The following is a 23971-nucleotide window of genomic DNA, read 5'->3' as shown; positions in this document are numbered from 1 at the left end:
TTTGCACCTCAGGCAAGGCGCCCCGCAAGGCAGCTCGCCGCCAAGTCGGCGCGGAAGACGGCCGCGACTGCGACGGGTGGTGTGAAGAAGCCTCATCGTTTCCGCCCTGGTACCGTAGCTCTTCGTGAGATCCGTCGGTACCAGAAGTCGACGGAGCTGCTTATTCGCAAGCTTCCGTTCCAACGGCTTGTCCGAGAGATCGCCCAGGACTTCAAGGTGAGCGGCGGCTTCGGGCGTCGTCGTGACTCATGCTGACTCGACCGTTCGTCTTCAGACCGATCTGCGGTTCCAGTCCTCCGCGGTCATGGCGCTGCAGGAAGCTGCCGAGGCTTACCTCGTTTCGTTGTTCGAGGACACCAACCTTGCCGCGATCCACGCCAAGCGCGTTACCATCCAGCCTAAGGATCTTGCCCTTGCTCGTCGTCTCCGTGGCGAGAGGACATGAGTCCAATCCATGCGTTGAGGCTGCCCCTAACTGTGCGTTAGGCGCTAATCGGGGCATACATTATTTCGCCGCGTATTCTGTGTTCTATATATTTATGTTTTGCAACCTATGCCGGTTTGATTGTATATCTCGCCGAGATGTCAGTATGTGGAGCAAAGCGACTTGTGCTCCGTACGTTTGGCCCCGGCTAGCATTGACTACAGTGAATGCCTAGGAATGTTACGTAGGATTAGGTACGTCCTGGATCCACCCGCCAAGGTTTATGTGCTTTGCCTTCGTCTTCTGCTGCACACCTGAGAGTATTCCATGTCCTAGGTCCGTAATGATAATATAGAACTCCGAATGCTGCACCGCCCAAATGGGCATAATGATCTAAAAATCTAGTGGAGGCCGTGAGCCCAGGCCTGTTCAGGTTCATCAGCACTCACCTCCAACCTCGGAGCACGCCAATGATATCCAACATCACTAGCGCCCCGACGCCGTATTGAATTGGTATCGGATAAGTAGGCGGAATCATCAAGGAGATTTCCGTGTCTGGGAATGCAAGCGCCGTGAGGGTGACAGCGCCATACACAGCGCCAGATATGCCCAGAGACGGGAGTATGGCATTCTTCCGTGAAACTTGTTCAGTGGTGTCTCGGGTAGCATTCGCTACGTTACCAGCAGCGGTTGAAGACGTGAGTCGTCTAACCATCATGGGATACAGAATCTTGGAAGAGGCAACATGCGAGATGAGGCCGGAGAAAAGACCAGCTGATGACATACCGTCATTAGAGATGCATGAGGTAGGCTTGGCTTCACTGACCGCTCAATATAAATGCTTCAAGGTGGTAGCGAATGGTGGACTCCCGTTCACAACCCTTCGTGTGTTGTTGTCTTGCCAAGTAGATACCCGCAGCCGAGCCTGTAAAAACGTAAGCGTCGTGTACAAATGTTCGGGTACAAACTCACCGAAACTGGATAACGCCATACAGTTGGCTATAAGGTGTAACAACGATCGATGGCTATCACTCTCGTCAGAGAGTTCCCGTAGATATATCGCCATCACCCACTCACCTGAACATGCTTGTCAATATTGTATATGACAAGCCGCTAAGGGGATTGTGCGTGAAATGCCGTTGCATCAACGGCTGCAGTCGTGGAACCTGCCACGCCATCCATATAGCAGTGTTGACCATGCATATCTTCCAACACGTCCGACGCCCCTCGTTCGCGTCCAGCCACGGTTGTGCAACCTGCACGTAGCTCCAATAAACCAAGTTCTTCAATGCAATAGGCCATTCTTCAACACGATCCTTGATCTCCGCCAATCGCTTTTGCATCGCCTTTGCATGCGAAGTAATCATCGGTAAGCAATGCATGTACGTACGACACGAACTTACCGTGCCCATCGCCAAGTATTGCACTCGCTGCATTTCCTCGTTTGTCGGAAGCCGTTTCTGGAGTTGAGGGAAAGCCTCGTTCATTTCGGACATGGCCAAAATGGTCCTCTCCGTATGCGCACTGGTAGTGGCTGCAGCAAACACGACGACGACGAATGTCCCCGCGAATGCGAACTACGTGCGAGAGGGGTAAGTTTTGATCGAGATGACGACTATCAGGTACGTACCAGTATCTGCCTGCCGACCTTAGGGCGCTGTATAGTGTCGATGAAATGTTTCGTTGGCGCGGACCGTGCAACATTTTCACGGAAGGATGGTATCAGCTTCGAATTTACACCTGCAGATGAGGTAGCATTGGCTAGTGTAGTTGAGCGGAAGATTGAGCGCCGTTGCTGGGGCCGTAAAGGTATACGAGGCCATGGTCGTCGGCAGAAGCAAAGCATCGTCACCGTTGAGCCTGTGGCGGAAACCGTCGCAAACGACTTTCGCGGAAACCACGACGATATCCTTCTACCTCGAACACCCACAGGACTGCACCATTATTTACCTCGATATCTCGGTCAGGCTGCCTCCGCATCAGCCGGTAATCTATGGGAAGACATAGCCATTAGCCCGCGCCATGTACTATTACCTGTCTTTCCTGCGCACACCCCCCGTTCAAGCACAGCTCATCGACAAACTCACAATAAAGCCGCAAATTGCCAACGACCTCCGGACAGAACTCTATCAGGGTATAGCAGACATATACGGCTCATGGACCGAAGATACGACCGACCTGTCAATCATCAGGTTTCCAACCAAGCCCATCAAGCTGACCACTTGGAAGGGGCAAGACAGCGCGTACAAAGATGTAGTCGTACCTCTTCCACCCGGAATTAGGGAAGGGCAGTCTTGGAGGTTGATTTTAACCGCTTTTCCATTGGTTGGTCCTGGCACGAACGTACATTCGCCTCCTTCGACGACCAAAACTCCTTTGCATACTATGGGACCCGAAATACACCTCAATGCCGATGATACTGCCACCATTTTCCCGGTAGCGTCAATGCCAACCCTGTTCACCCGACGTAACACCAAATCCGCAAGCTTCGGAGCTAAACAGGACCAAATCGAACGAGTACTCTCCTTTAGTATTTCCAGAGCAGAAACTAGCGATGAGAATCAGCTTCAGGCTGAGCCTCGTCAAGTACTCCGAATCACTGAGCAGACATCATTTGACTTGGACAAAGTGAGTGGACTCGATAGCAGCTATCGAGCGATCCGGCGATGTGTCCGTTTACACGAACTAAGGTTTTCAGAAACTTTGGGATAGTGGCATTGGTCTAAGCTCTTGGCTGGTAGACGAAGCGAATCGCCCTGACAGCTGTCGATCTGCCCTTTCACAAGCAGCCCATGAGGTATTATTTGGTGCTGGTGTGCGGCGCTTTGTAGAATTGGGTGGGCCATAGCGAATTTCTGATGGTGGTACTGAAGTTGCTAATCTCGGGCGGCCAAACAGGTGCTGGTACCGGAGTTGTTTCTGTCGTCCTGGCTAGTCTACGAGCCGCATACGAGAATCTTGAGTCCAGGATATACGCTACAGATCTCCGTAGGTTATGTATCACTCGCCCATTGATTCCTCCTATTTGATACCCCCATTTTAGCATCTGCAATGCCTCTGCTAGAGAAGAACATCAGGCACAATTTGAACTGTTTTCATGCGGATTCGCTCACGCACCCGCATGCTCTCATTTTGGACTGGGATGACGGAGCTTTGCCAGCCGAGGTCCTTTCTGATGGTCACATCGACGCGATTATGTGCGAGCATTTATCCTTGTGATCGCTGCTTTACCCTCTGATCAAGCTGCGATATATTAGCATGGCTGATGTCACTTATAACACTGATTCCTTCCCGTCCCTCATCCGAACGCTTGCTGCGTTGGTTCGCGCTGGTAATTCGCACTCGGGGCCAGTAATTGTGATGGGCTACAAGGAGCGCGATGTGTCAGAACGGTCACTATGGGACATGGCAAAAAGCATTGGCATAAACTTCGAGAAAATCGCCCACAAGGCGGGTTGTGGCGATCCTCCAGTGGAGATTTGGATTGGCGCAAGGACCCGAAGATGATATAGCCGAAGCATGCACAGATGTACTCTATATTGCTGAGTCACCTATCATAAATCGACCATGCTCTCAAACGTCCGATGCATTCTTGCCAGTTAGCGCCAAATACCTCATCGCCTTTGTAACATACATGGCGCTCAGCAGATTACCACAGGACCATCCACTTCAGCGTGCGTCCGCTACAGCACGTCAAGGGCAATGTATTGGTTTGGGCATAGCACACCGGAAGTATTGAGCGACTTCGAGTTGCATGCACGGTCTGCAAGCAATCAGAGCTCTCCATCGAAGAGCCACCGGTTCAACATCTCCAGCGACTCCTTGGGCTTGTCATACGGCACCTAGAGCAGGAGACGATGAGAGAGGTGCTGTTCAATCCTATCTCGAACGTACTAAATGTCCGGCGGCCTCGACAGTAGCATAGGTTAGTCCACCGTAGCTCCGAGTCTTCCCAGCGGGATGTCCATTGACCGTCCACGGGCGCAGGCTTTGTTTGGCGAAGCCACCTTGACCAACCCATTCCATCTTGAGGGTCCATTGTTCAACACCAACCCAATTGCAGACGAAGTCATATGTGCCAACGTAAACTAGGGCTCTAAAAGTACTATTCGTCGCGCTGAAAGAAATAAATGGAGCGAAGACTAACTTGATCCCCCGGTGAAGCAGGGCAGCCACATAGTCATGGTTTTCGTGGAAGAAATCACCGTCAGCGTGGAACCGCGTTGCGAGCTGATTCCCGTTGCTGAAATCTACGTCGGTGCCGAGATTCGCTTGAACATCAGAGCGCAAGAGGTAGAAATATATGTCCCTTCAAGTACGGACAAGTTAGTTTACTAGGGGAAACCAGCCATATATGGTACCCACTTGCTGATCTTATAACACCAGTCATCGACTTCACATAGTTGCGTAATGTCATATGGATTCCTATCTGCGAAAGGGGCGAGGATATAAAATCCTCAGAACTAGAGATAAGCCCATAGGGAAGGTTCGCATGCTCACTTTGGGCAACGTATGGCTGCATGAATTCGTCCAAGCAGAAATCGCTGGCGGCCTGGCAGTTCATATGCTCGAATTGCTCAATGCACGCTGCTGTTTGCCATTTTTTGCATCTCGCCAGCTGTGAGGTCCATGCAATCGTCAGTCAGGAGGATAGCGCAAGCGCGGAGACGACCGACCACTTGTTTCATGCGGACGCACGTGCTGTGATTGGAATGAGAAGCTACGAACTATAGGAAAGAAGAGCATCAAGAACATACGAGATGTCCAGGACCGTTTTGCCGACGCTTGTGCACTGGAAGTCGTATAGAGCCTGGAACTGCGAGTGAGTGTCAACCAGCCCATTGCCTGCAGCTCCTGAGTATCGACTCGCTCAAGTTGCCACTGTGCTCACCGATAATGACGGATGTGATGTTGACAGGTTTTATGCCAGAGGCCGCGGCGAGCCGAGTATTTTGATCATACAACTCTGCGGCGAACAACGGGATGTACCGTCCCTGCGATCAAGTTCCAGTACAGATTTGTGACACAACGTGCGTGAACATTCTTACACCGTACGATTCTCCTGCCATGTGAAAAGGCACATCCTTAAACTGAGTGAAATGCTCGAAGAGAATTGCGATGAAAGCGGCAGCGTCCACTGCGGCTTCTTCGGTTGTACTCTAGCATTCATCAATGAATTCAGCGTCCTCGACGGAAACGGAGACCACTCACAACATACTCGCCGTGATCAGCATAGGAGAATCCGACGCCGATAGGTTGATCTATATAGATCACAGAAGCATTGCGGTTCCATGCATAGGGGTGAGGGACCGTTGTATTTTCGTTCAGAACGCGGCATGGCCCTGCCGTGAACAAAGAACATTCATCACAGTCTCGAGACCCCTTGTATTTCGCTCACCGAATTCGCCATACAGTGCAAGGGAGCTGCTTGCACCTGCCAACACGAATTCAACGATTGTAGCAACCGCCTCAGTCAGATGTCAGCGGTACGTACCAGGACCTCCGTTTGTCCAGAAGACTACTGGATCGTTGGATGGATTGTTGTCGCTCTCTGTTAACCAGAACCACAAATGTCTTGCTTCGACGTCGATATAGCCCGTGTATGCTCTGTTGATGGTGTGATGGGGGCTCTCGATGCACGCCAGATACGTTGCTCACGTTACACCGTCGCATAGATTTGTCTTCTTCACCCGGACACCGTGGCGAGGAAATTCGGGATGTTCTAATCGCGTGTAGTGGTCATAGTCGAGAGCTTCTACCCCATGGAAGGTCGTGTTCACTGCGTTTCTCGGGACGCTTCCTCTCAGAGGCGTTTGATCTGCATACGTCTGCCTGCTGGCGACAATATGCGCACAGCCGATGATCAAGGCGATGAAGCGATGCATGTCCAGCGAGTGGGGCGGTTGTCCATATCACGGGTCAATAGAAATAGAAATGGTTTATGTTCCTGTGATGACTGCGCCGCAAGGTCGCCTGCGGGCGAAGTCAGTCGCAGTCGGCATGATCTCGTTGCGCAAGCCATGGTGCGTCTGCCTCTTGATAGCGCTCATCATAGCTTGTATCAAAACCAGCGCTTCTGACTATCCCCGCACTTCACTTCCGAACTTCCGAACTACGATCATATCCATGTAGCGCTGCGCTAGACTGCGTGTGCCCTAGGGCCTGCTCCGGCTGACACAAATCAGTCTATATAGCAGAGATGATCTCGCCAATCCCAGAGTCCAAGCGGCGAACGGCCATACATCCCTATAACTCAGCTAGAGCGCAAGCGTATCGAACTGAATCGGCCAACAATAGACTGGTTATGGTTTACGCGAGCGTGAGCACGCAGAAGTACGAGCTCTCATCACGCATCTGACGATTCACAAGCTCCCCGTCGCTGTCGATGACATCAAAGATCAGTCCAATGCGAGGAATAGCGAGCTCATCGTAGAGCTGACGGCACCAGCATACACAGAGAGCCCGGTCATCAAATCCGCTCTCCTCGAGCTCGAGCAGGCCACCCGAGCGCGCCAGCATGCCTGCGCGAATAGACCGGCAAGCCCCATCGAGGAGCAGCGTCGAATATCCAGCCTGATGCGACAAGTCGGCGAGGCACAGTCTGACCCCCGTGTGGCGGAGGAATGGGATGTAAAGGAACGCGAGTTCGAGAGCGGAAACCGAGCAAGCCGCGAGAGCATCCTCTCCGATCTCAGCAAGGGATTCACGATCATCGTGGCGTCCCCCATTCTGATCGCTGGCGGTTGCGTATACGGTGCGGGGTTGATCTTGTACGGGACTGGGAAGCTCATCACTGGGCTGGGTCACATATTCACTGGAGGCACTCTGAGGGGAGAAGTTCTCCAACCGTCGCCGTGGTGGACACCGCATGTCGTCGGTCCGCCGCAAGGCCCGTGGTGTTCCAATCACATAAGACATTTGCTAACAGGCACGTATCTTCTCCATCGGGTCGGAAGACTGTACGCGATACGCGAGGACTTTTGGTGTAGAGTTTTCGACATGAGCCATGGTGTATCCCTATGTAGGTCAGGACTTCGAATCGGTGTCTGTGATCACAGCGAACGTGGAGAGAAGCAAGTCAGAGTCGGTGGCGATGATGCCGCCTCTCTTGACGAGCATGCCCAAGAGTTCTCGACACGCAACGGTATCTCCTTACTTCAACTCGTCATCTTCGGCAAGAGCGTGCAGCACTTCGCCTGACTTCTCTCCCAGCCCTGAAAATGCGCCTAAGTCGAGACAGCCGCGGAAGCCGCGTCCTCCGCGAAATCCAGGACTTGACACTGTAATAGTGTCGAAATACTTCCAGCAGGGCAAACCGCCGTCGACAGATTCTACGTGCTTCATAAACCCGACGGACTCGGGTGACGTAGATATTAAGACTCTTTTGCCACGGGATACAAGAACCGAGCTCTGCCCCGGCCCCGGCGCCGACAGCGGTCTAGCGACAGCAATACTGGCAGCAAAGCCGCTCTTGATACAGGGTGCGTAAGTGACACCATTGCTGTATAGGCATGCTGAACCGTGGAGTAGAAAAAGTTGCTTCGGATCCATGGAAGGTCCTAATAGCAACAATGCTCCTGAACAAGACTGCAGGACGGACCGCCATACCCATTTTCTGGAAGATTTTGGACCGATGGCCTTCCCCGCAGGCTCTTTCCAATGGTACGTTTTATAGTAACAAAACGCGACGTCCTTTGCCTGAGTTATGTCGCAGCGGATGTTACGGAGCTAACACATATGATCAAGACCCTTGGCCTTCAGTCGATGCGCGCAAAACGTCTCATACAACTATCTGAGATGTACCTCGCTGCTCCCCCTGACCCTAGCATTCTGCACAAATCCCGAAACTACCCAGTGGCAACCCCCGTCTCGCACCTTCCTGGCTCTGGCCGCTACGCTCTCGACTCCTACCGCATTTTCTGCAACCCGGGTATAGACTGGATGAATGTCATGCCAACTGATAAGGAGCTGATCAAATACATTGTACGTCTGCTACGTCTATGGACTGGTACCGATGGCACCGAAGTAACGTATCCTTGTCAGAGGTGGAAATGGGCGACTGTCGGGCGTAGATGGGACCCAGATCGAGGCCCTTGGGGTTACGCCGATCTCGAGTATTGGGCAACCATTGGTCTTGTTCTCTGAGATGTTCACCCGCGTCACAGGGCTGGATGCCACCCTTCTCCCAATACGTTGCTTCGAGCTCCAGCGCTGATAACCTGCCTATATCTACTCAAGAACTAATTCATATTTACCCCCATATATGCATATATACTGTACACTATTGTGAATACGGCCCTTAACCCCCTGCTCCTTGACAAAGTGGCGAACTTACAGCTCATCTCCGAGTAGCCAGCGATTGATAAGCTCCAGTGCAACCTTGGGTTGATCATATGGTACCTGTCGGACGTCAATCTTCAAGCGAAGTCCAAGAAGATGAACGGATCTCACTAAATGTCCAGCACCATCGATTTTGGCGTAGGTCAGATCACCATAGCACCTGGTCTTACCCGCCGTTTCTCCCACTTTCCACTCCCTTAACGGTTGTGTCAAGAATCGGTCCTTCCCCGCCCAATCCATCGCAAACATCCAGGGCTCCACGCCTATCTGTTTGAAAAGGAAAATTGTTCGCGCCAATGTGAATCAAAACTCTGGATAGGCTATCGTTAGCTTGACACCACCGATGAAGATTGCATGGGCTTACTTGATGCGACGGTGAAAAAGTTCGGCGATATAGTCATGGTTCATGTGTATCACGTCACCTGACGCCATGAAGCAGGATCCTACGACTCCTGACCGATCAAAGGGCACATTAGCACCCAGGTGTTTCTGAACATCCGGTCGCGATAGGTATGTCTTGACCTATGGACCAGAAGACAACTAGAAACACACTTCACGATCTTGTAGCAGTAGTCCTCTTCCACCTCGCACATTTTTGTGATATCGTGGTAGTTGCGAAGGCCTTGGCCGGTGCATCAAGGCAATCGGACTGAAGAGTCTGGGAATTTCATACCTTTTCAGCAATACAAAGCCAGCGGCTCTTTGAGGCAAAAATCCTCGACGGCCTGGCAGCTCGTCAGATCGCATACATCGATGCAGGAAGTGCCTGTCCATTGCTGACACCGCATGAACTAGAATGTAATATAAGTGAGTAACACATCCCAGCATGCGACCCCGAGCTCACCACTGCCCTCATCTAAATGCATCTTCTGAAGGACGAGCATCAGTATGCGCCGGAAGAACAAGACCCAGGGGACATACGAGATGTGCGCTACAAGTGTTACGGTAGCATTGGTGCATTGAATATCATAAAAGAGCAGGTATTTGGATGTGTGTGTCGACAAGACCATTTCCTGTACGAGTTTAAGAGCTAGCAGTAAACTGAATAAATGTAATGAGATCTAACAATCATGAGCGACGTAAGGTTGAGAGACTTAAAGGTGGAGTCCCTGGCGGAGAGTCGCGCATTCTGATCATAGATCTCTGCAGCGAACAACGGAATGTATCGTCCCTATCTGATTAGATTAAACGTCGATAAGGCAGCGACCGACAGGCTGGTAGTGTCATGCACCATACGACTCCCCAGCTATGTGAAGTGGCAGGCCTTGAAAGTGATTGAAGTATTCAAGAATGATGAGTATGAAGGCAACTGCATCTACCGCCGCCTGCTCCGTGGTCCACTGCGAATTTTGGTCAGTAGAGGAACCGAGAGGGATGTCAGTTCATTTCAACCAATCACAGTCTCTCCGTGATCGGTATATGAAAAGCCGACGCCAACTGGCTGAATCTTGAGTCGCGATGGGCAGAATGACTTATCGAGTTCCCCGTACGATTCTAACGAACTACTAGCTTCCTGAACAAGATATCACTGTACGGACAGCTTGTTGGGAAGGGACTCTTACATGGTCCGCCATTCTTCCAGAATATAAGAGTATTAGAAGTCGACGACGGGCGTTAAAAGTGAAACGATCATGTCAAGCAGGGTTTGGAGTCCAGCAGCACTGCACAGCCGTCGTAAGCGGCGTAACCCTCGCGAAGAAGCTCGTTGATGTATGACGGAAGATGACCGCGAGAAGGAAACACATAGAGCAAGAGTACTAGTGCATCTTAACACATAACAATTGAACGGCAGTCTGCATAGACGCTGCAGTCCACGTGACTGACGCGTTCGGTGCCGCGGGGAGGAACACGGCGCGCCTGTTTCAGAATCATATACTATATAGCAGCCTGGCACCAACCATTGTACACTGACCTCTGAGCGGTGTCACTGCTCCGTCCTGATGGCTCGAACGGCTCCGAGGGAGGCTGGTTCATCTGCCAGGCCTCAGAGGACCACTTCTCCGCCCCTCGAGGGGGGAGAATTCCGAGCGTGGTCCCCCGGCGAAGACCCCGATGACGTATACCCTGAATCAGGTATTCTTTTCCCGACCAAAGTGCTCAGTTGTCTGACTGTACGGCCTTTAGTCGAGGACTTGCAAGAACCTTCGTCAGAACTTTTTACGAAGGACGGTCGTCCCGTTGTGTTCTGCTTTTACCGCTTAACCACAGGCCAAATTACCCGCGTCACCGAACAAATAATGGTAGGCATGTTCTTTTGGTTTTCTGCCCCGCGTATCGAGCAATCTTACAGGTGAATGGTGGCGAAATCTGTCCCGCGAAGCACAATAAGCGCGATTTATGCAAATTTGGGGCGGACGCGGACGTCGTCCTAGCACCGGACACTGCCCTCAATCACTTGCGGACCGTCATATATTTCGGCAGCGGCAACCCGCTCCCAGAGCACGTTGGCTTTGTCAGAGAGTGTATTCAGGCCGGGAAGTATGAACATGACCGTCTGATCGTGCGAAAGATGCCCGGCCCTCCTCGGAGTAATTTCCCTCGGTGGGTTCTATATGTATTCGGGCTATGGGATGCTCATCTCAGCCGATTTTAGTCACCGCAATGCCTGGACGCACGAAGACGAACTTGGCTTGTGCCGATATATTGCCAGCGTGGATCCGTATGATCAAGGGGGTCGATGTGGATATGAAATCTATAAACGCGCCATTGCTCAGGTTGGTAATCTTTATGTAGGAACCCGAGAATTGGCTTAACTGCGTCTGCGACAGCACAAAGAGCGTGGTAACATGCCTTGGACCACAAGGCACTCGTATCAATCAATCCAAGAGCACTACCGAAGGAACGAAGGCGGGCTCAAGCCTATGATTAACCGCTTTGTGATGCAGATGAGGCCTCGTCTCGATGGCCGCGGCCAATACGAGAGGCGCTACGTTGAAGCCATTAAGGAGGAGGAGGAGGAGGAGGAGGGGGAAGTGGAGGGGGAAGTGGACAGGAGCAACAATGATGACGAGGAAACCGTCCAGAGGCCTGCTAAGAGACTTCGGCACACTGCGATCGATCTCACCGTTAGCGACGACGATTCTGATTCGCACAGGGAGCAAGGCAGGGGAGGAACTGCGAGCCATCGGGGACAAGCCCCACCTACGGCAGGATCTTCGGCTTCAAAGTCCGCCCAAGTACAAGCCGAAGCCGGGAGCGCTCACGAGAACCGGAAATCGAAGAAGAAGAGATTGCGTGATGGACACGAGAAGAGGCCCCCAGTTGATAACATAGACATGGCGGACGACGACCAGTACAGACCCGAGCAAGAGGACCTGCGTGTTGATTTGTGAGTTCTCATTATTTGTGCTTGCTCTTTGACATTGACACAGACCCCCACGGCTGCAGTGGCGTGGATTTCGAGGATTACGGTGCCTATAATGAACTCGACATGCAATTCGAGGCGCCTTCAACCTTTGGTCTTCGCGGACAACGTACCGGCCTATCGCCCTCGCCCTCTCAGGGTGCACCCTCAACAAGCCAGGTCACACTGGTAGGACCGGGCCCAACACAGACTGACACGTCACGAACCTCGCGTATCCCTCACGGTACCCAAGGAAACTCCCAACGCAGAGTCGAAATACGGGAGGTAAAGACGAATGAGCGCGCTCCTCTTGCTTCCATGGAGCCCTTTTCTATCGCACAAGCAAAGGGCAAGCCCCGACCGAAACCCCGGCGGGCTGGGAAGAATTCTGCAGCTCGCTCAGGCCTTACTCGGGGACCAATGACCAGGGCGCGCTCGCGTTCACTGTCAGCGACCCCAGCATCGCCTTCAACCCGTGTTGAGCGTCTCCGACATCCTGGATCGCCGCCGCTTCCCCCTGTTGGAGAAGACGTGGACGCTGAGAAAGACGATGAAGATGATGCCGCAGTCGAAGTCCAACTTTTGGACTTGGTCGGACAGTCAGCATCGAACGGCAATGCCAACACCGAGCGGCCTCACGATGCGCTTGATGTGGATGATCGTCGCACGTATCAGACTTTACGAGTTCAAGCATCGCAGGGCTCCTATAGTTGATTGTGGGTAATTTTCCAGTTTGAGCCGCCTTTCGCCCAGCTTTGCCCTTTCGATACTTAGCAAGGAGCGTTCAGAGGCGGGTGAGTACTCGGCCTCGGCGCGAGTACTCCGAACCTTGAGATCAACGGACGTTCGATCGAACTATTACATACCAGTAATGTTGCAATCAATCTTCGAAGTATATTCCTTATCGAGCAGTGCTATGTTTGATGCATGGGCATGTCATTCTCGTTCAGAGGCCGAAATGAATGTTGGACTGCAACTGTTTGCGAAGCATCCGTTCTCCACGGGGCCATGCTTCTCTTATCCGTCCTCGGATAAACTCCCGTAGGAGCAATGGCCCGTGTTGCCGTCACAGGCCAGAAATACGCCAGAGTCCGCGTCAACCCAACCCTTGGTAGTTAATGTGTCCTGGATGGCGGCTTGCTCAGGTTGGCCCACATACAAGGCACGGAGCCCGTGCTGGAATATGCTGGAATTCTCGAGGCCACATTCAGGAGCCTCATGACCTGTTTGCATGTTGAGATGCGGCGGTTATTTGTGGTTCAATCGTTATCTTCACGACATCGACCGTGTCGGATGACGCTTCGAATGCGCGGCTGGCAGTGCACGAGGCATATCGCCATGGGGTAAAGGCCGGCGAGCTTGATCGGAAGTCTGAATGGGACAGCCACCAAGCCGCGATGGCGCTAAGACCAGGAGAAGTGAGTCCATCTCGCGCATCTTCAACCGCGATAGGCCTTCGTTTGCTGTCTGGGCATGCCGGTGGAAGGTAAGATCTCGTTTCGGGCTTGATTTCCCAGAGACAAAGCAGTGCAGTAGAGCCATGGCCTTTCTGACTTGTGTCCAGCGCAAGAGATGCCGGAAGACAGGGTTCATGGCATTGGACAACTCTTGTCTCAATACACCGGTGTCTAGTACAGGAGTCGCGTGGGTTTCGTTCCGTCTATGCTTTTAAGAGTGAGCGTATCGCTCAGTGCTTACCCAGTGTTATCCAGCCGCTCACAAAATGTCTTCTGGCTTCACCGATGTCGCACAGATGAACGCCGCCTTAGCGTTTTGCAGGGCATTGACCGACGGCGTCGTAGATCGCATCGCCGGGCTGACGTCGGATAGTCCGGATTTCTTTCACGTGAGCGAATCCTGTTGCTCCACGTCCATTGTACATTTATACCTGACGGTAGGAATACGCGCCAAAGTCGTTGGGAAAGCTCGCAGAGGCACCACGATGTAAAAAAGAGATGCTTGAGCACTTCCGTATCGTATTCAGCCAAGTTGTTCAGCAGGTAGACGTGATTCCGCCGACGTCCATTCCCCCGAGAGACCATTGAGCCGGACCCAATGTGTTAGATCGAGTTGCCACCGAAACAGATCGTTCAGGGACCCGACAGCATCGTCTTCCTGGTGAGCACGCTGCTCTTGGTTGTCGAGATTGGAGTATAACGTGCGTCGCAGGTTTCGGACTCGGGCTTGAAACGGGACGGGAGCCCTTACCATGTCGAGTACATTCTGACTTTCCGATTCGAGCCCGGCTCGGATAAGATTCTTGGCATCACGGAGTTCCAAGATTCTGCATATTTCCGCGAACATTTCGCTGAACTAGCATACCAGCGATGAAGACGACTGTAACGACGCTGAAGGGCGTCGGTATTCTTATGCGGGACATGCAATGAGTGCGGAGAGGCCGTAGCGGGATGTCGGCCGCCAGAATATCGATATCATGTTGATCAATGGACATCGTAGCATGCGTGGCTTCGTGGGTGTAGCCTCCATCATCTGCGTGTGCACGACGGCAACATGGATGTAGAGTACGCATGATCATAGTCGCACGGTATGCATGTAGCAGGTCGTGTTCACGTTCAGGCGGTCCGTGGTGGGTCTATACAGAAGCGTGTCACGAACAGGATTCGGCCTTCGATAGGCCGTTGGCGCTGTGCAGGGGGTTCGCCGCCACCGTCCGTCCTTGTGACGATTCCGGACTCTCGAATAGCGTTGACCAACGTAGCAACCGGCGATGAGTCAACGGTGAAGTACGGCTTCCACACACGCACTTCCCGTCCCGTCAGGGCCTTCAGGTGATCCAAACGGAGGCGCGACGAAATCGTGCTCGAGTCCTTCACGGAGAAGAGCACCAATGTCTCGGGCGCCGGGGGCACATCAACGTCAGGCAAGGAAGGCGCGGCGGCCCCCTCTTCGTCTCCGCCTTCATGCATCTCGGGAACGTCGACTTCATGTTTGAGCGCACTCTTCCCGCTCACGAGCGCGTTGAACTCGCGGGCCACCTTCTCTCGCGCGTTTCGCCGCCGAGCTCCTGCGTCTACCGGCCCTTCTGACAGAATCTGGCACGCAGCGAGCGCGATGACAGGTTGTCCCTTGTCGATGCCGACGGGATGCTTCGCCGAAGCGCGAGCGGACGGCGGTCGTAGGGCGACGAAGTGGTCTTCTGGAGATATCACGACGCGCTTGATGCGCAAGCGGATGTCCGGGGGTAGTATGGCGACGGCGGACATGCGAGGCCTGGACGAGGCGACGAGCGAGGAACCAGCGGCCGACCTAGGCGGCGCCGGCGATGGCGGGCGTTTCGCGCGCTGCTCAAGATAGATTTCAAGCTCATGTTCCCACAAACAGAAATTCCTGCCGCGGGCGCTCATAACAGACAACGCCCGTGCGGCCAGGCCGTTTCTACACGCAGGATTCCGTCGTTAGAAGGGAAATGAGGCGTCATTTGATGGAAAGGGGGCTGACCTGAGGAACTTGGGTTTGCCCTTGTCCATCCGACCTTTTCGGGGACTGATGAGGATGCCGCGCTTGAGCTCCCTGTCGGCTGGGGTGCGGAAGCCAGTCGGCTCAGACAAGGACGCGAACAGCGCGGCGATCTCGGAGGGGCCGGAAGGGGTGGACAAATTGGTGAGCTGCGCAATGCGGATCGCAGAGAGCGGTTTAAGCTCCTTCTGCGTCTTTGGCGGTAGGATCACGGGAGGAGGCGGGAGGGGCCTAAGGAAGGTCGAGGAGGCAGGCGAAGACCGCTTCTGAGGGATGATGAAGTTGGGAATCCGACTGAGTGCGCCTTTCGGAGCGGGGCTCAAGCTCGAGCTTGCGTCCTCAGCGCGGTTCCGGAGGGCGACAGCGGTGTTTGGTTTCTGGGGTAGGGTCGTCGGGGACGCGGGTCTGGCGTTCATGACCATGGCTCGCAGTTTCTCTCCGGGGATCATGGCCTTGAGGCGCTTACGGGGTGGCTCAGACTCGGGGTGCTCCTGTCGTCGTTCGCTGTAAGATGAAGATGCCAAGGCATTCTGGAGCCTTGCTCGAGCTGCATCTGCGGAGACGAACGATGGGTTTCGGGTCTGCGAGTGAGATGGAGGCTTGCTGGGCCCAGCTTCCGGAGGGTCCGAGGGTGTCGGTATCGCGAAGCGGGGGATTGTTACCAAAGGCTTTGACGGCTTGGGTGCGGCGGAAGCCGCAGCGGTCGTCTTCGAGCCTGGCGCATCGAACGCGGATTGGAAGACCGGTGTCTTCACTGGACGCGTCTTGGGGAGAGGTTTCTTGTCGAAGCCATCCGCGCGGCGCATTTATTGCGACAATCGACGGCCAGTTCTCGGCGTCAGCGTTGGAACGTTGATCGTTGGCGGCGTGACTATAAGTAATCCGCATAACACCGCGCACGCGTCGCGTCACACCCGTATTCAATCCGAGTGACCCCTCACTTCCTCATCGACATATCTCCCCCAAGCCTCACTTATAAATGGATGAACGTTTGTTCGTTGGGACATCTGCGCATCGAGTCCTCAGTCCAGCATGATCAGTCCACCGAACAATGCATATATGCACCCAAGTATATGCCAGGATGACGTCATGATGCGAAAAGACGTGCGACCCGACGCGGATGTTGATCTCAGGAAGAAGTCGCCGAAGCCTGCTTCGCCGTCCCGGACTCGCCGTCGACGGTCACCTGCCCCGCCGTCCTCAGCCTCGCCTCTCGCTTGATCCTCATGTCCACCCGCACCGACCTCTCGTGATTCGTTTCTACAGGGTCACGGCGCCGCCATGTCGCCCCCCGCCGCTCACATGTCGTCCCGACGGTCCCGCCCACCTTCCCGCGGCTCGCGCGATCCTAAGCACGGCGGCCCGCTGCTTATCGTATATCCTGCCATAAAATCGCCCGACTACAACATCCCATGGTGCCCAAGGACAGCGGGAATCCGTCCGTGCCAATACCATGGCGGCGCTGCTCGCTCTGTTGGCAGCATGTGCTATCCTAACCGGAAGCCACGCGCTCGATATTCGCGTTACAAAAACCAAGAATGTCACCATCCCAAGCACCATATACGGTTACATGTGGGAGGATATCAACCATTCAGGCGACGGAGGATTATACGGTACGTCCGGTCGATATGAAACTATCCTACGATCACGGATCGCTAACTTTCGTCGTAGCGGAGCTCCTCCAGAACCGCGCCTTCCAGGTCCAACTCCCTGGAACGGCTGAAGCGTGCGTCGATCTACGAATCACGATCCATTCGTGCATGCTAACGCTTTCTCTCCAGTCTTACGGCCTGGAACGCAACGGGTGGTGCCACCCTTACCGTCGTGAACGACACCAGCCCCGTCTCGTCTGCCCTTCCGAACAGCCTGCGCGTGGACGTCCCTACTGGCACTACGGGCGCCGCCGGTGCGCTCAACACCGGCTATTGGGGCATCAAAGTGCAGAAGGGATGGAAATACACGGGCACCTTCTACGCCAAGTCGTCCTCCTTCTCCGGCACCATCACCGCAGCGCTCAAGAGCGCGGACGGGAAGACGACGTTCGCGTCCAAGACGCTCTCCGGCGTCGGCAAGAACTGGAAAAAGTTCGAGTACACGCTCGAACCGAGCTTTTCGGCCAGCGGCATCGACAACGTGTTCAGCGTCACCGTGGACGCGAAGAAGGCGGCCGGCAAGACAGTCTACTTTGGGCTCTTCACGCTCTTTCCGCCCACTTGGAACGTGAGCCTAGCCGTTATCGAGCTGCCCAACCTGTGGCATGCTCACGTATAATCACAGAATCGGCCGAACGGTATGCGCATTGACATTGCCCAAGCATTCGCGGAGACCAAGCCAGGACTGTGGCGCTTGGGAGGCAACAACCTGGAGGTTGGCACTCGGATTATGTATCGTTGGTTGCATCCCCAAATCTGACGCGTTTGCTTAGGGCACGGCCACGGGCGGAGGCTCTGACCCCGGAGGGTTCAACAACAGGTGGAAGTGGAACGAAACCCTCGGTCCGCTGGAGAACAGACCTGGGAGGTGGGGCAACTGGGGTGTGTAGTGCCATCGGCTCCGTTTATGCCGTGCCTCGCGCTGACGCTTCGCCAATAGGATACCCGAATACGGACGGTCTCGGGTTGATTGAGTACCTGGACTTCATCCAGGACCTGGGAGCTGTACGATCCACCCCGCCGTCACATGTCACGCCGGTACTCATTGCTGATCATAGGAACCTATTCTCGGCATTTGGGATGGCATCGTGATCAACGACTATGCCAACCTGAGTGGATGGCCCGTCGTCCCTGAGGATCAGCTCCAACCATACATCGACGACGCCATCAACGAAATAGAATTCATCATCGGTGATGCCAAGACGACTAAGTACGGAGCCCTGAGGGCGAGCCTAGGCAGGAAAAAGCCGTACCAGTTAAGATACATCGAGATTGGGAACGAGGATCAGGTTCGCAGTCCAGTCCAACAATGCGCGGCGGATGTTGATGGCGACACACCCAGTTCCAAGAACCGAGCTACCAGGCGTACAGGTGGAATATGTTCGTTACTCAAATCGGCGCCAAGTATCCGCAGCTCGAGTTCCTTGCGACATCGTACCCTTCTTTGGCACTGGACCCGCCTTACCACAAGAGTATGCTCGTTTTCTGAGTTGTTCCTCCCTTTGGTGTCCTAACGTTCGGTTTACAGTTGACTATCACCAGTACCAAACCCCGGATTGGTTCGAGACCGCTGCATTCATGTTTGATTGGGACAACTACCCGAGGAACGGAACGCAGTATTGTGCGCGCAGACCCCGTCCTTCCTATCACTTATTCTAATGCGTTTCTTGCAGTTGTCGGCGAATATGCGGTCACTTCTACCAATGACTCTGACCCGCTTGGCACATTCGACACCGGTCGACTGCGGTATCCGACCTTGCAGGGTGCCAGCGCGGAGGCTGCGTTCATGACGGGCATGGAACGTAACGCAGACGTTGTCTTTGCTTCGGCTTGTGAGTCAATACATTCCATAACGACGTGCGGTCGGCTGAACACTGGTGCAGATGCTCCGTCGCTCCAACATATCGATAGCTATCAATGGACGCCCGACATCATGACTTTCGATGCTGGAAGCGTAGTGAGGAGCATCTCTTACTACGTACAGAAGGTTTGCGGCTTTTCCTCCCCTCTATGGCGGCTCCTGTTAACCCCGTCTGCAGTTGTTCAGCACGAACAAGGGCACCAATACCCTCATCACCGAACCAATCTCATCGCCCGAAACCGCACCGCTATACTGGGTAGCGAGTATTCACAACAAGACAAACGTCGTGTATCTCAAGGTAGTTATACGTCCATCCTTGACAACCGCCGATGCACCTCCTGATCTCGTCTTAAGGTGTCAAACGCGGGCAACGCGACGATCTCGACCACCGTCTCTCTTGACTTCACCGTCAAGGGCAACAAGGGTATTGCCACCATTCTCAGCGGGCCCGACGCGGCGGGATATAATACCCTCGATAACCCGAACTACGTGACGCCCAAGAACCAGACGGTCTCTATCGTCGGCGGCAGCTTCACGCACGATTTCCCGCCGATGAGCGTGGCGGTCTTCCAATTCCCGACCAAGGGTTGAAATGTACATACGGATGTAACGCAAGTCCGATGCTGTATGCATAGAAACAAGTGGTGATGAATGCAGATGTAACGGTAGTATAATATTACCGTAGATAAGATTTGTAAGCCGCCGAAGGCGGCATGATGTAAATCAAGAAACACCGCGCCTCATTGGGCGCGGTCACTCACAATACTGCGAGGGCGCCGAAGGATCATATGGCGCCCATAGAACCTTATTCCGGGCCAGAGACATATAAACTACGCACGAACTACCTGTACCGTTGTCTTTCAGCTCAATATACACTCGGTTCTGTTCTGTGTCGGTCTAGTCGTGTCGTAGCATAGCTTTACGTAAGCTATACACTTTACACTTTTTTGAACACGCCGTATACTATTGAAATAAAAACAACGAGTACATGAGAATGTCCGGAACTCACACGCTGAGAAGCGCAGGCATCGATCTTGACGCCCGTACAATTATTAACGAAGGCTATGAAGCCACAAAGAACAAGAAAGGCAGGCGCCAAGGGCAGCCTGGCAGCGTGAGAAACGATCAATCGGACGGGGGCCACCTATCGCCCTCGTACCTAACTGAGCCCGTCGATCTAATCGGGATGAGGACCATAGCCGAAAGACTATGGAACCAAGGCGGAAAGCGTCCGCTTCGAATGGAAGACATTAATCTAATTGTAGAACAAACTACTGTAAAGAAAGGACAGGACTATCTACAACTATTGTTACTACAGCGGCGAATGGAAAAGCGAAAGCTTGAGGATATCGGTCCAGCAGAATGGTTCAGCATTGAGAACAAGGCCGAGACCGCGGAAGGATCCGAAAGAACCAGTGGAAGCACCGGAAAAGGAAAACAAACCGCACCTAAGAGCGGCAGAGCGCGTAGAGAATTCATCGCCCCTCGTGGTGACGGAAACGAGGGCGATACCGAAGAAGAAGAAAATGAGGTACGTGCCGCAACGGCAGACCCTCGAGGCCGCCAGGCCACTAACGAGGAAGACGATCTGTACGCGGATCCAGACCCAACTGGGGGAACCCAGAACAATGGCAATGCACCACCCGTAGGACGGGCCGCTCAAACATGTGTCAGAGCGCCACAAGGGCCGACTAATTCTATGCCCCCCGCCGCGCCGAGACAAATTATCCACCGCACCCCTAACGGAGGATCGGGTGGACCGTCCAGTAGTGGAAGGAACTCCCGCTCGGGAGGAGGAAGCCAACGCACTAGTGGACGAGGAATGGGACGAGGACGAGGAAACGCCCCTGGAGGAGGCGGAGATCCCGGATCTGACCCGAATGGGAATAGCGGCGATGAATCGGGGAATGATACGCCCAGGCTCAACATGCCGCGATCAGACGATGAGGACATGCGAATTTTGCGCGAAGGATCGTACATCCCATTCAGTAGTGAATTCACAGGTGTAAGCCTGCGCACAGTATATCATAATAGAATTAAACATATGATTGAAACCTACATTGGAGAATATGTAGAGCCTGACCCTAACACAAAGAGTCAGAAGCCGCCGACACCGGAGGCATGGAACGGCCAAAACGATGCGGACAAATTCCTTGATTGGCTAGAGTCACTTCTGGAATACTTCGTACTTACCGGACTGTCGGGACCTCGCCGCGACCTTCTACGGAAGCTGCACACACCTGCCCGATTAGGCGAGAAAGCGCGTCACTGGTGGCGCCTCAAGGTTTCCCGAACTAACCCCGGGATCCCTGTACTCAGTTTCACTCGAGCAGTGATCGAAATGTTCGACCGCTTTGTGATAGACATTACGCCTGAAAAGGCAATAAAGACGTATAAAGAAATTAAATTTGACCCGGAAGCCGGGGTACAGAGCTTCTTCGACGAACTAATTGAAGCTTCGTCCAAATTGTTGCAACCCCCATCTGAGGTTGACATATCAGAACACTTCCTAATGAAGCTGCCACAAGCGTACCTAACCCATCTAATGAGGAACAAAGGAGTCCGCGTTGGAATTACCAAATTAAGAGAAATATTGCGGTATGCGATTGACTACGAGAATTCTAACATAGCGATAGAAGCCGCGATGGCGCTTCGAAGAAGTAAGGAAGGATACGCCGTCAAAGCCAAATCACCGGAGCGGCATGACGACCGAAGAGATCGCGATCGAGGCGGGGATAACCGCCGAGGCAATAGAAACTCGTTCCGCCCCCGGCAAGCGAGAGATGATTTGTACAGAATCACAAAGAATCCTGCGCAATCGAATGCTATTCCTGTCAAAATATCCAATACAGGGAACTACGCTACAGGAAACGCGAAGGGAGACGGACGCGGGAACGCGCCCAACCAGAATGCTAATTACATTGCGAAGCCGCGATTCAATCCCAGGATAGCTCATCTGGCGTGCCGGACGTGCGGTGAGAAGGGACACTTGTCCGCGGATCATTACGCCGCCAATGCCCAGATGAACGCTATTGACGCCGATGATGGGCGCGCCGAGGCCGAACACGAGGCAGCGCCGGAAGGCGCCGAAAATGAGAACGCGTCCCCAGAGAATGCGGAAAATGAGGAAACATACTATCTAGAGGCCTACGAGGCCCATCAGGGCAATGAATTTGATGAAGAATACTCGTCAGATGGAGGGGACGTTGTATTCATGAATGAATTACTCGTGGGTGACGATGGCACCCACGATGATGGGCGCGACCCAGCGCCATTCGCATACGCCGAGCCTTCCCAAAAAGGCAAGCGCCCAGACCCACCGCGTGAAGCGCGAGATGCTATCCGATCTGCGCTACATCGGGACAGCAATCTCAGTCGTCCAAAGTATCCGAAAGCATGGACTGAACTTCTTGCAGCGTACGTATCGATTGATGGCGTCCGCGCCTGGACATTATTCGATTTAGGGTCGAATACGGACGCAGTCAGTACTGAATTTGCTCAGATATGCGGACTCGACGTATTCGAGCTCGAAAATCCAATTACCCTGAAACTCGGCTGTAAGGGTAGCCGATCGAAGATTACACATGGCGGATACTCCCGTACCGCTCTCGGAAGCATCAAAACCAATTGGTATTTCGATGTAGCGAATATTGCTCACTACGATGCCGTAGTAGGCCTACCGTTCTGCGCTAAACATGGAATTACAATAATTCCTGAGCGCCGGACAATAAAACTACGTGACGGTACTCTAATCCCTGCCGAATTGGAAGGGGGGAGGACCGGAGGAGGCGACAAATGGGCTAAGTCCGGAGAAACGAAGCCGAAACCGCGTTCCTTTCGGAAGCAAGCCTAGATTCAATAGCCTCCGCCCGCGACCCAAGATAGTGGTCCACTCACACGAGCAAGAAACACGAATGCCAGACATCTCTGAGCATAATAGTCCGACAATACTGACAATGGCAAGCGCAATTGCCGACGAAGAGATCAAGGACATCAAATTCCCGAAGGAATTTGAGGATGCTTACAATAAACACAACGCCTTGGAAGAGGCTCAACTAAAAACTCCGTGGGGAAAGCGGATACCGTTCCCCGGACCGCCCACGACGCCATCATCACGCGCCCAAGAAGCGCTAAACGAAGAAGCAATCCCACGATTGCGGGAGCGATGGCAGGCCCAGATCGCCGATATCACTGGCGATATCCCGCTCGAGCGACCTCCTTACCGCGAGGTGAACCATAGAATTAATATTATAGACCCCCGTAAGAGATACCGAGGTCATAGGCCACGATGCCCAGAAGCCTATCAAAAAATCTTACAAGATAAGATTGAGAAATACACTAAAGCCGGCTGGTGGGAATGGCAACCGGTCGACAACACATTACCAATGCTATGCATTCCCAAAAAGGATGGGAAGCTGCGTACCGTATTTGATCTGCGGGAACGAAATGAGAATACGGTGCACGACGTAACGCCGATGCCGGATCAAGACAGAATTAGAAATGATGTAGCGCGCGCCCGATACAGATCGAAGCTCGACATGAGCGACGCGTACGAGCAGATCCGAATCGAGAAAGGTGATGTACCGAAGACAGCATTTTCGACTATTCTGGGCACGATGGTGTCCCATGTCATGCAACAAGGCGATTGTAACGCGCCTTCGACATTCCAGAGGTTGATGACCCACCTCTTTAGAGAACACATAGGAATATTTGTTCATGTATACTTAGATGATATATTTATCTTCTCGAATACCATAGAGGAGCACGAAAGGCACCTCGAAATAGTATTCAATATATTGCGCAAAGCGCGCCTGTACCTATCGAAAAAGAAGGTCGACCTGTATTCGGAACGAATGGAGTGCCTGGGCCATCTG

General features: G+C 53.4%; 10 protein-coding genes across 10 annotated transcripts in view; 7 read left to right on the top strand and 3 right to left on the bottom strand.

Annotated features, from left to right (window-relative positions):
* PUNSTDRAFT_51689 (histone-fold-containing protein) overlaps positions 1–449 on the top strand; it is a 1019-nt gene extending 570 nt beyond the window's left edge. The window contains exons 3-4 of the mRNA XM_007382633.1: positions 30–216; positions 275–449. Of these exons, the coding sequence (XP_007382695.1) occupies positions 30–216; positions 275–445 (358 nt within the window). The 3' untranslated portion in view covers positions 446–449. The remainder of the gene's footprint in view (positions 1–29; positions 217–274) is intronic.
* A 225-nt stretch (positions 450–674) lies between these two features.
* PUNSTDRAFT_66729 (uncharacterized protein) lies at positions 675–1767 on the bottom strand (the record flags this gene model as incomplete). Its single annotated transcript, XM_007382632.1, has 5 exons — positions 675–825; positions 874–1198; positions 1251–1349; positions 1397–1449; positions 1502–1767. 5 exons carry the CDS (start codon positions 1765–1767, stop codon positions 675–677), a joined length of 894 nt encoding a protein of 297 aa, XP_007382694.1.
* A 679-nt stretch (positions 1768–2446) lies between these two features.
* Positions 2447–3931, top strand: PUNSTDRAFT_119920 (uncharacterized protein; the record flags this gene model as incomplete). Its single annotated transcript, XM_007382631.1, has 5 exons — positions 2447–3052; positions 3123–3261; positions 3323–3412; positions 3468–3621; positions 3682–3931. The coding sequence occupies 5 exons, from the start codon at positions 2447–2449 to the stop codon at positions 3929–3931; spliced, it is 1239 nt and encodes a 412-aa protein (XP_007382693.1).
* A 91-nt stretch (positions 3932–4022) lies between these two features.
* Positions 4023–6330, bottom strand: PUNSTDRAFT_85764 (carboxypeptidase Y). Its single transcript, XM_007382630.1, has 13 exons — positions 6083–6330; positions 5919–6031; positions 5823–5858; positions 5636–5766; positions 5473–5583; positions 5316–5418; positions 5182–5269; positions 5101–5125; positions 4925–5042; positions 4790–4853; positions 4572–4733; positions 4319–4520; positions 4023–4266 (listed from the first exon to the last, which is right to left on the bottom strand). The coding sequence occupies exons 1-13, from the start codon at positions 6307–6309 to the stop codon at positions 4198–4200; spliced, it is 1449 nt and encodes a 482-aa protein (XP_007382692.1). The 5' UTR covers positions 6310–6330; the 3' UTR covers positions 4023–4197.
* Positions 6331–6659: 329 nt separating this feature from the next.
* On the top strand, positions 6660–7434 carry PUNSTDRAFT_85763 (uncharacterized protein; the record flags this gene model as incomplete). The annotated part of the gene is made up of 2 exons (XM_007382629.1): positions 6660–6743; positions 6794–7434. Coding segments are annotated over exons 1-2 (654 nt in total), but the record flags the coding sequence as incomplete, so codon positions are not given.
* Positions 7435–7935: 501 nt separating this feature from the next.
* PUNSTDRAFT_66781 (DNA glycosylase) lies at positions 7936–8569 on the top strand (the record flags this gene model as incomplete). Its single annotated transcript, XM_007382628.1, has 3 exons — positions 7936–8086; positions 8139–8407; positions 8468–8569. 3 exons carry the CDS (start codon positions 7936–7938, stop codon positions 8567–8569), a joined length of 522 nt encoding a protein of 173 aa, XP_007382690.1.
* A 2135-nt stretch (positions 8570–10704) lies between these two features.
* PUNSTDRAFT_133211 (uncharacterized protein) lies at positions 10705–12589 on the top strand (the record flags this gene model as incomplete). The annotated part of the gene is made up of 8 exons (XM_007382627.1): positions 10705–10837; positions 10889–11004; positions 11055–11305; positions 11358–11478; positions 11533–12092; positions 12152–12296; positions 12361–12392; positions 12451–12589. The coding sequence occupies 8 exons, from the start codon at positions 10705–10707 to the stop codon at positions 12587–12589; spliced, it is 1497 nt and encodes a 498-aa protein (XP_007382689.1).
* A 1241-nt stretch (positions 12590–13830) lies between these two features.
* PUNSTDRAFT_133210 (uncharacterized protein) lies at positions 13831–14438 on the top strand (the record flags this gene model as incomplete). Its single annotated transcript, XM_007382626.1, has 4 exons — positions 13831–13953; positions 14006–14107; positions 14172–14225; positions 14277–14438. The coding sequence occupies 4 exons, from the start codon at positions 13831–13833 to the stop codon at positions 14436–14438; spliced, it is 441 nt and encodes a 146-aa protein (XP_007382688.1).
* Positions 14439–14680: 242 nt separating this feature from the next.
* Positions 14681–16390, bottom strand: PUNSTDRAFT_133209 (uncharacterized protein; the record flags this gene model as incomplete). Its single annotated transcript, XM_007382625.1, has 2 exons — positions 14681–15503; positions 15567–16390. The coding sequence occupies 2 exons, from the start codon at positions 16388–16390 to the stop codon at positions 14681–14683; spliced, it is 1647 nt and encodes a 548-aa protein (XP_007382687.1).
* Positions 16391–16902: 512 nt separating this feature from the next.
* Positions 16903–19688, top strand: PUNSTDRAFT_142987 (glycoside hydrolase; the record flags this gene model as incomplete). Its single annotated transcript, XM_007382624.1, has 13 exons — positions 16903–17197; positions 17256–17310; positions 17366–17804; positions 17862–17951; positions 18010–18118; positions 18177–18241; positions 18295–18525; positions 18579–18708; positions 18765–18857; positions 18910–19068; positions 19120–19223; positions 19276–19395; positions 19452–19688. The coding sequence occupies exons 1-13, from the start codon at positions 17038–17040 to the stop codon at positions 19686–19688; spliced, it is 1992 nt and encodes a 663-aa protein (XP_007382686.1). The 5' UTR covers positions 16903–17037.
* Between the last annotated feature and the right edge of the window lie 4283 nt (positions 19689–23971).

This window comes from Punctularia strigosozonata, assembly GCF_000264995.1.
Source record: "Punctularia strigosozonata HHB-11173 SS5 unplaced genomic scaffold PUNSTscaffold_5, whole genome shotgun sequence".
In the NCBI taxonomy this organism is placed as follows: domain Eukaryota; kingdom Fungi; phylum Basidiomycota; class Agaricomycetes; order Corticiales; family Punctulariaceae; genus Punctularia; species Punctularia strigosozonata.
Note: the sequence above shows the minus strand (reverse complement) of the source record. Positions and strands in the feature narration are given on the sequence as shown.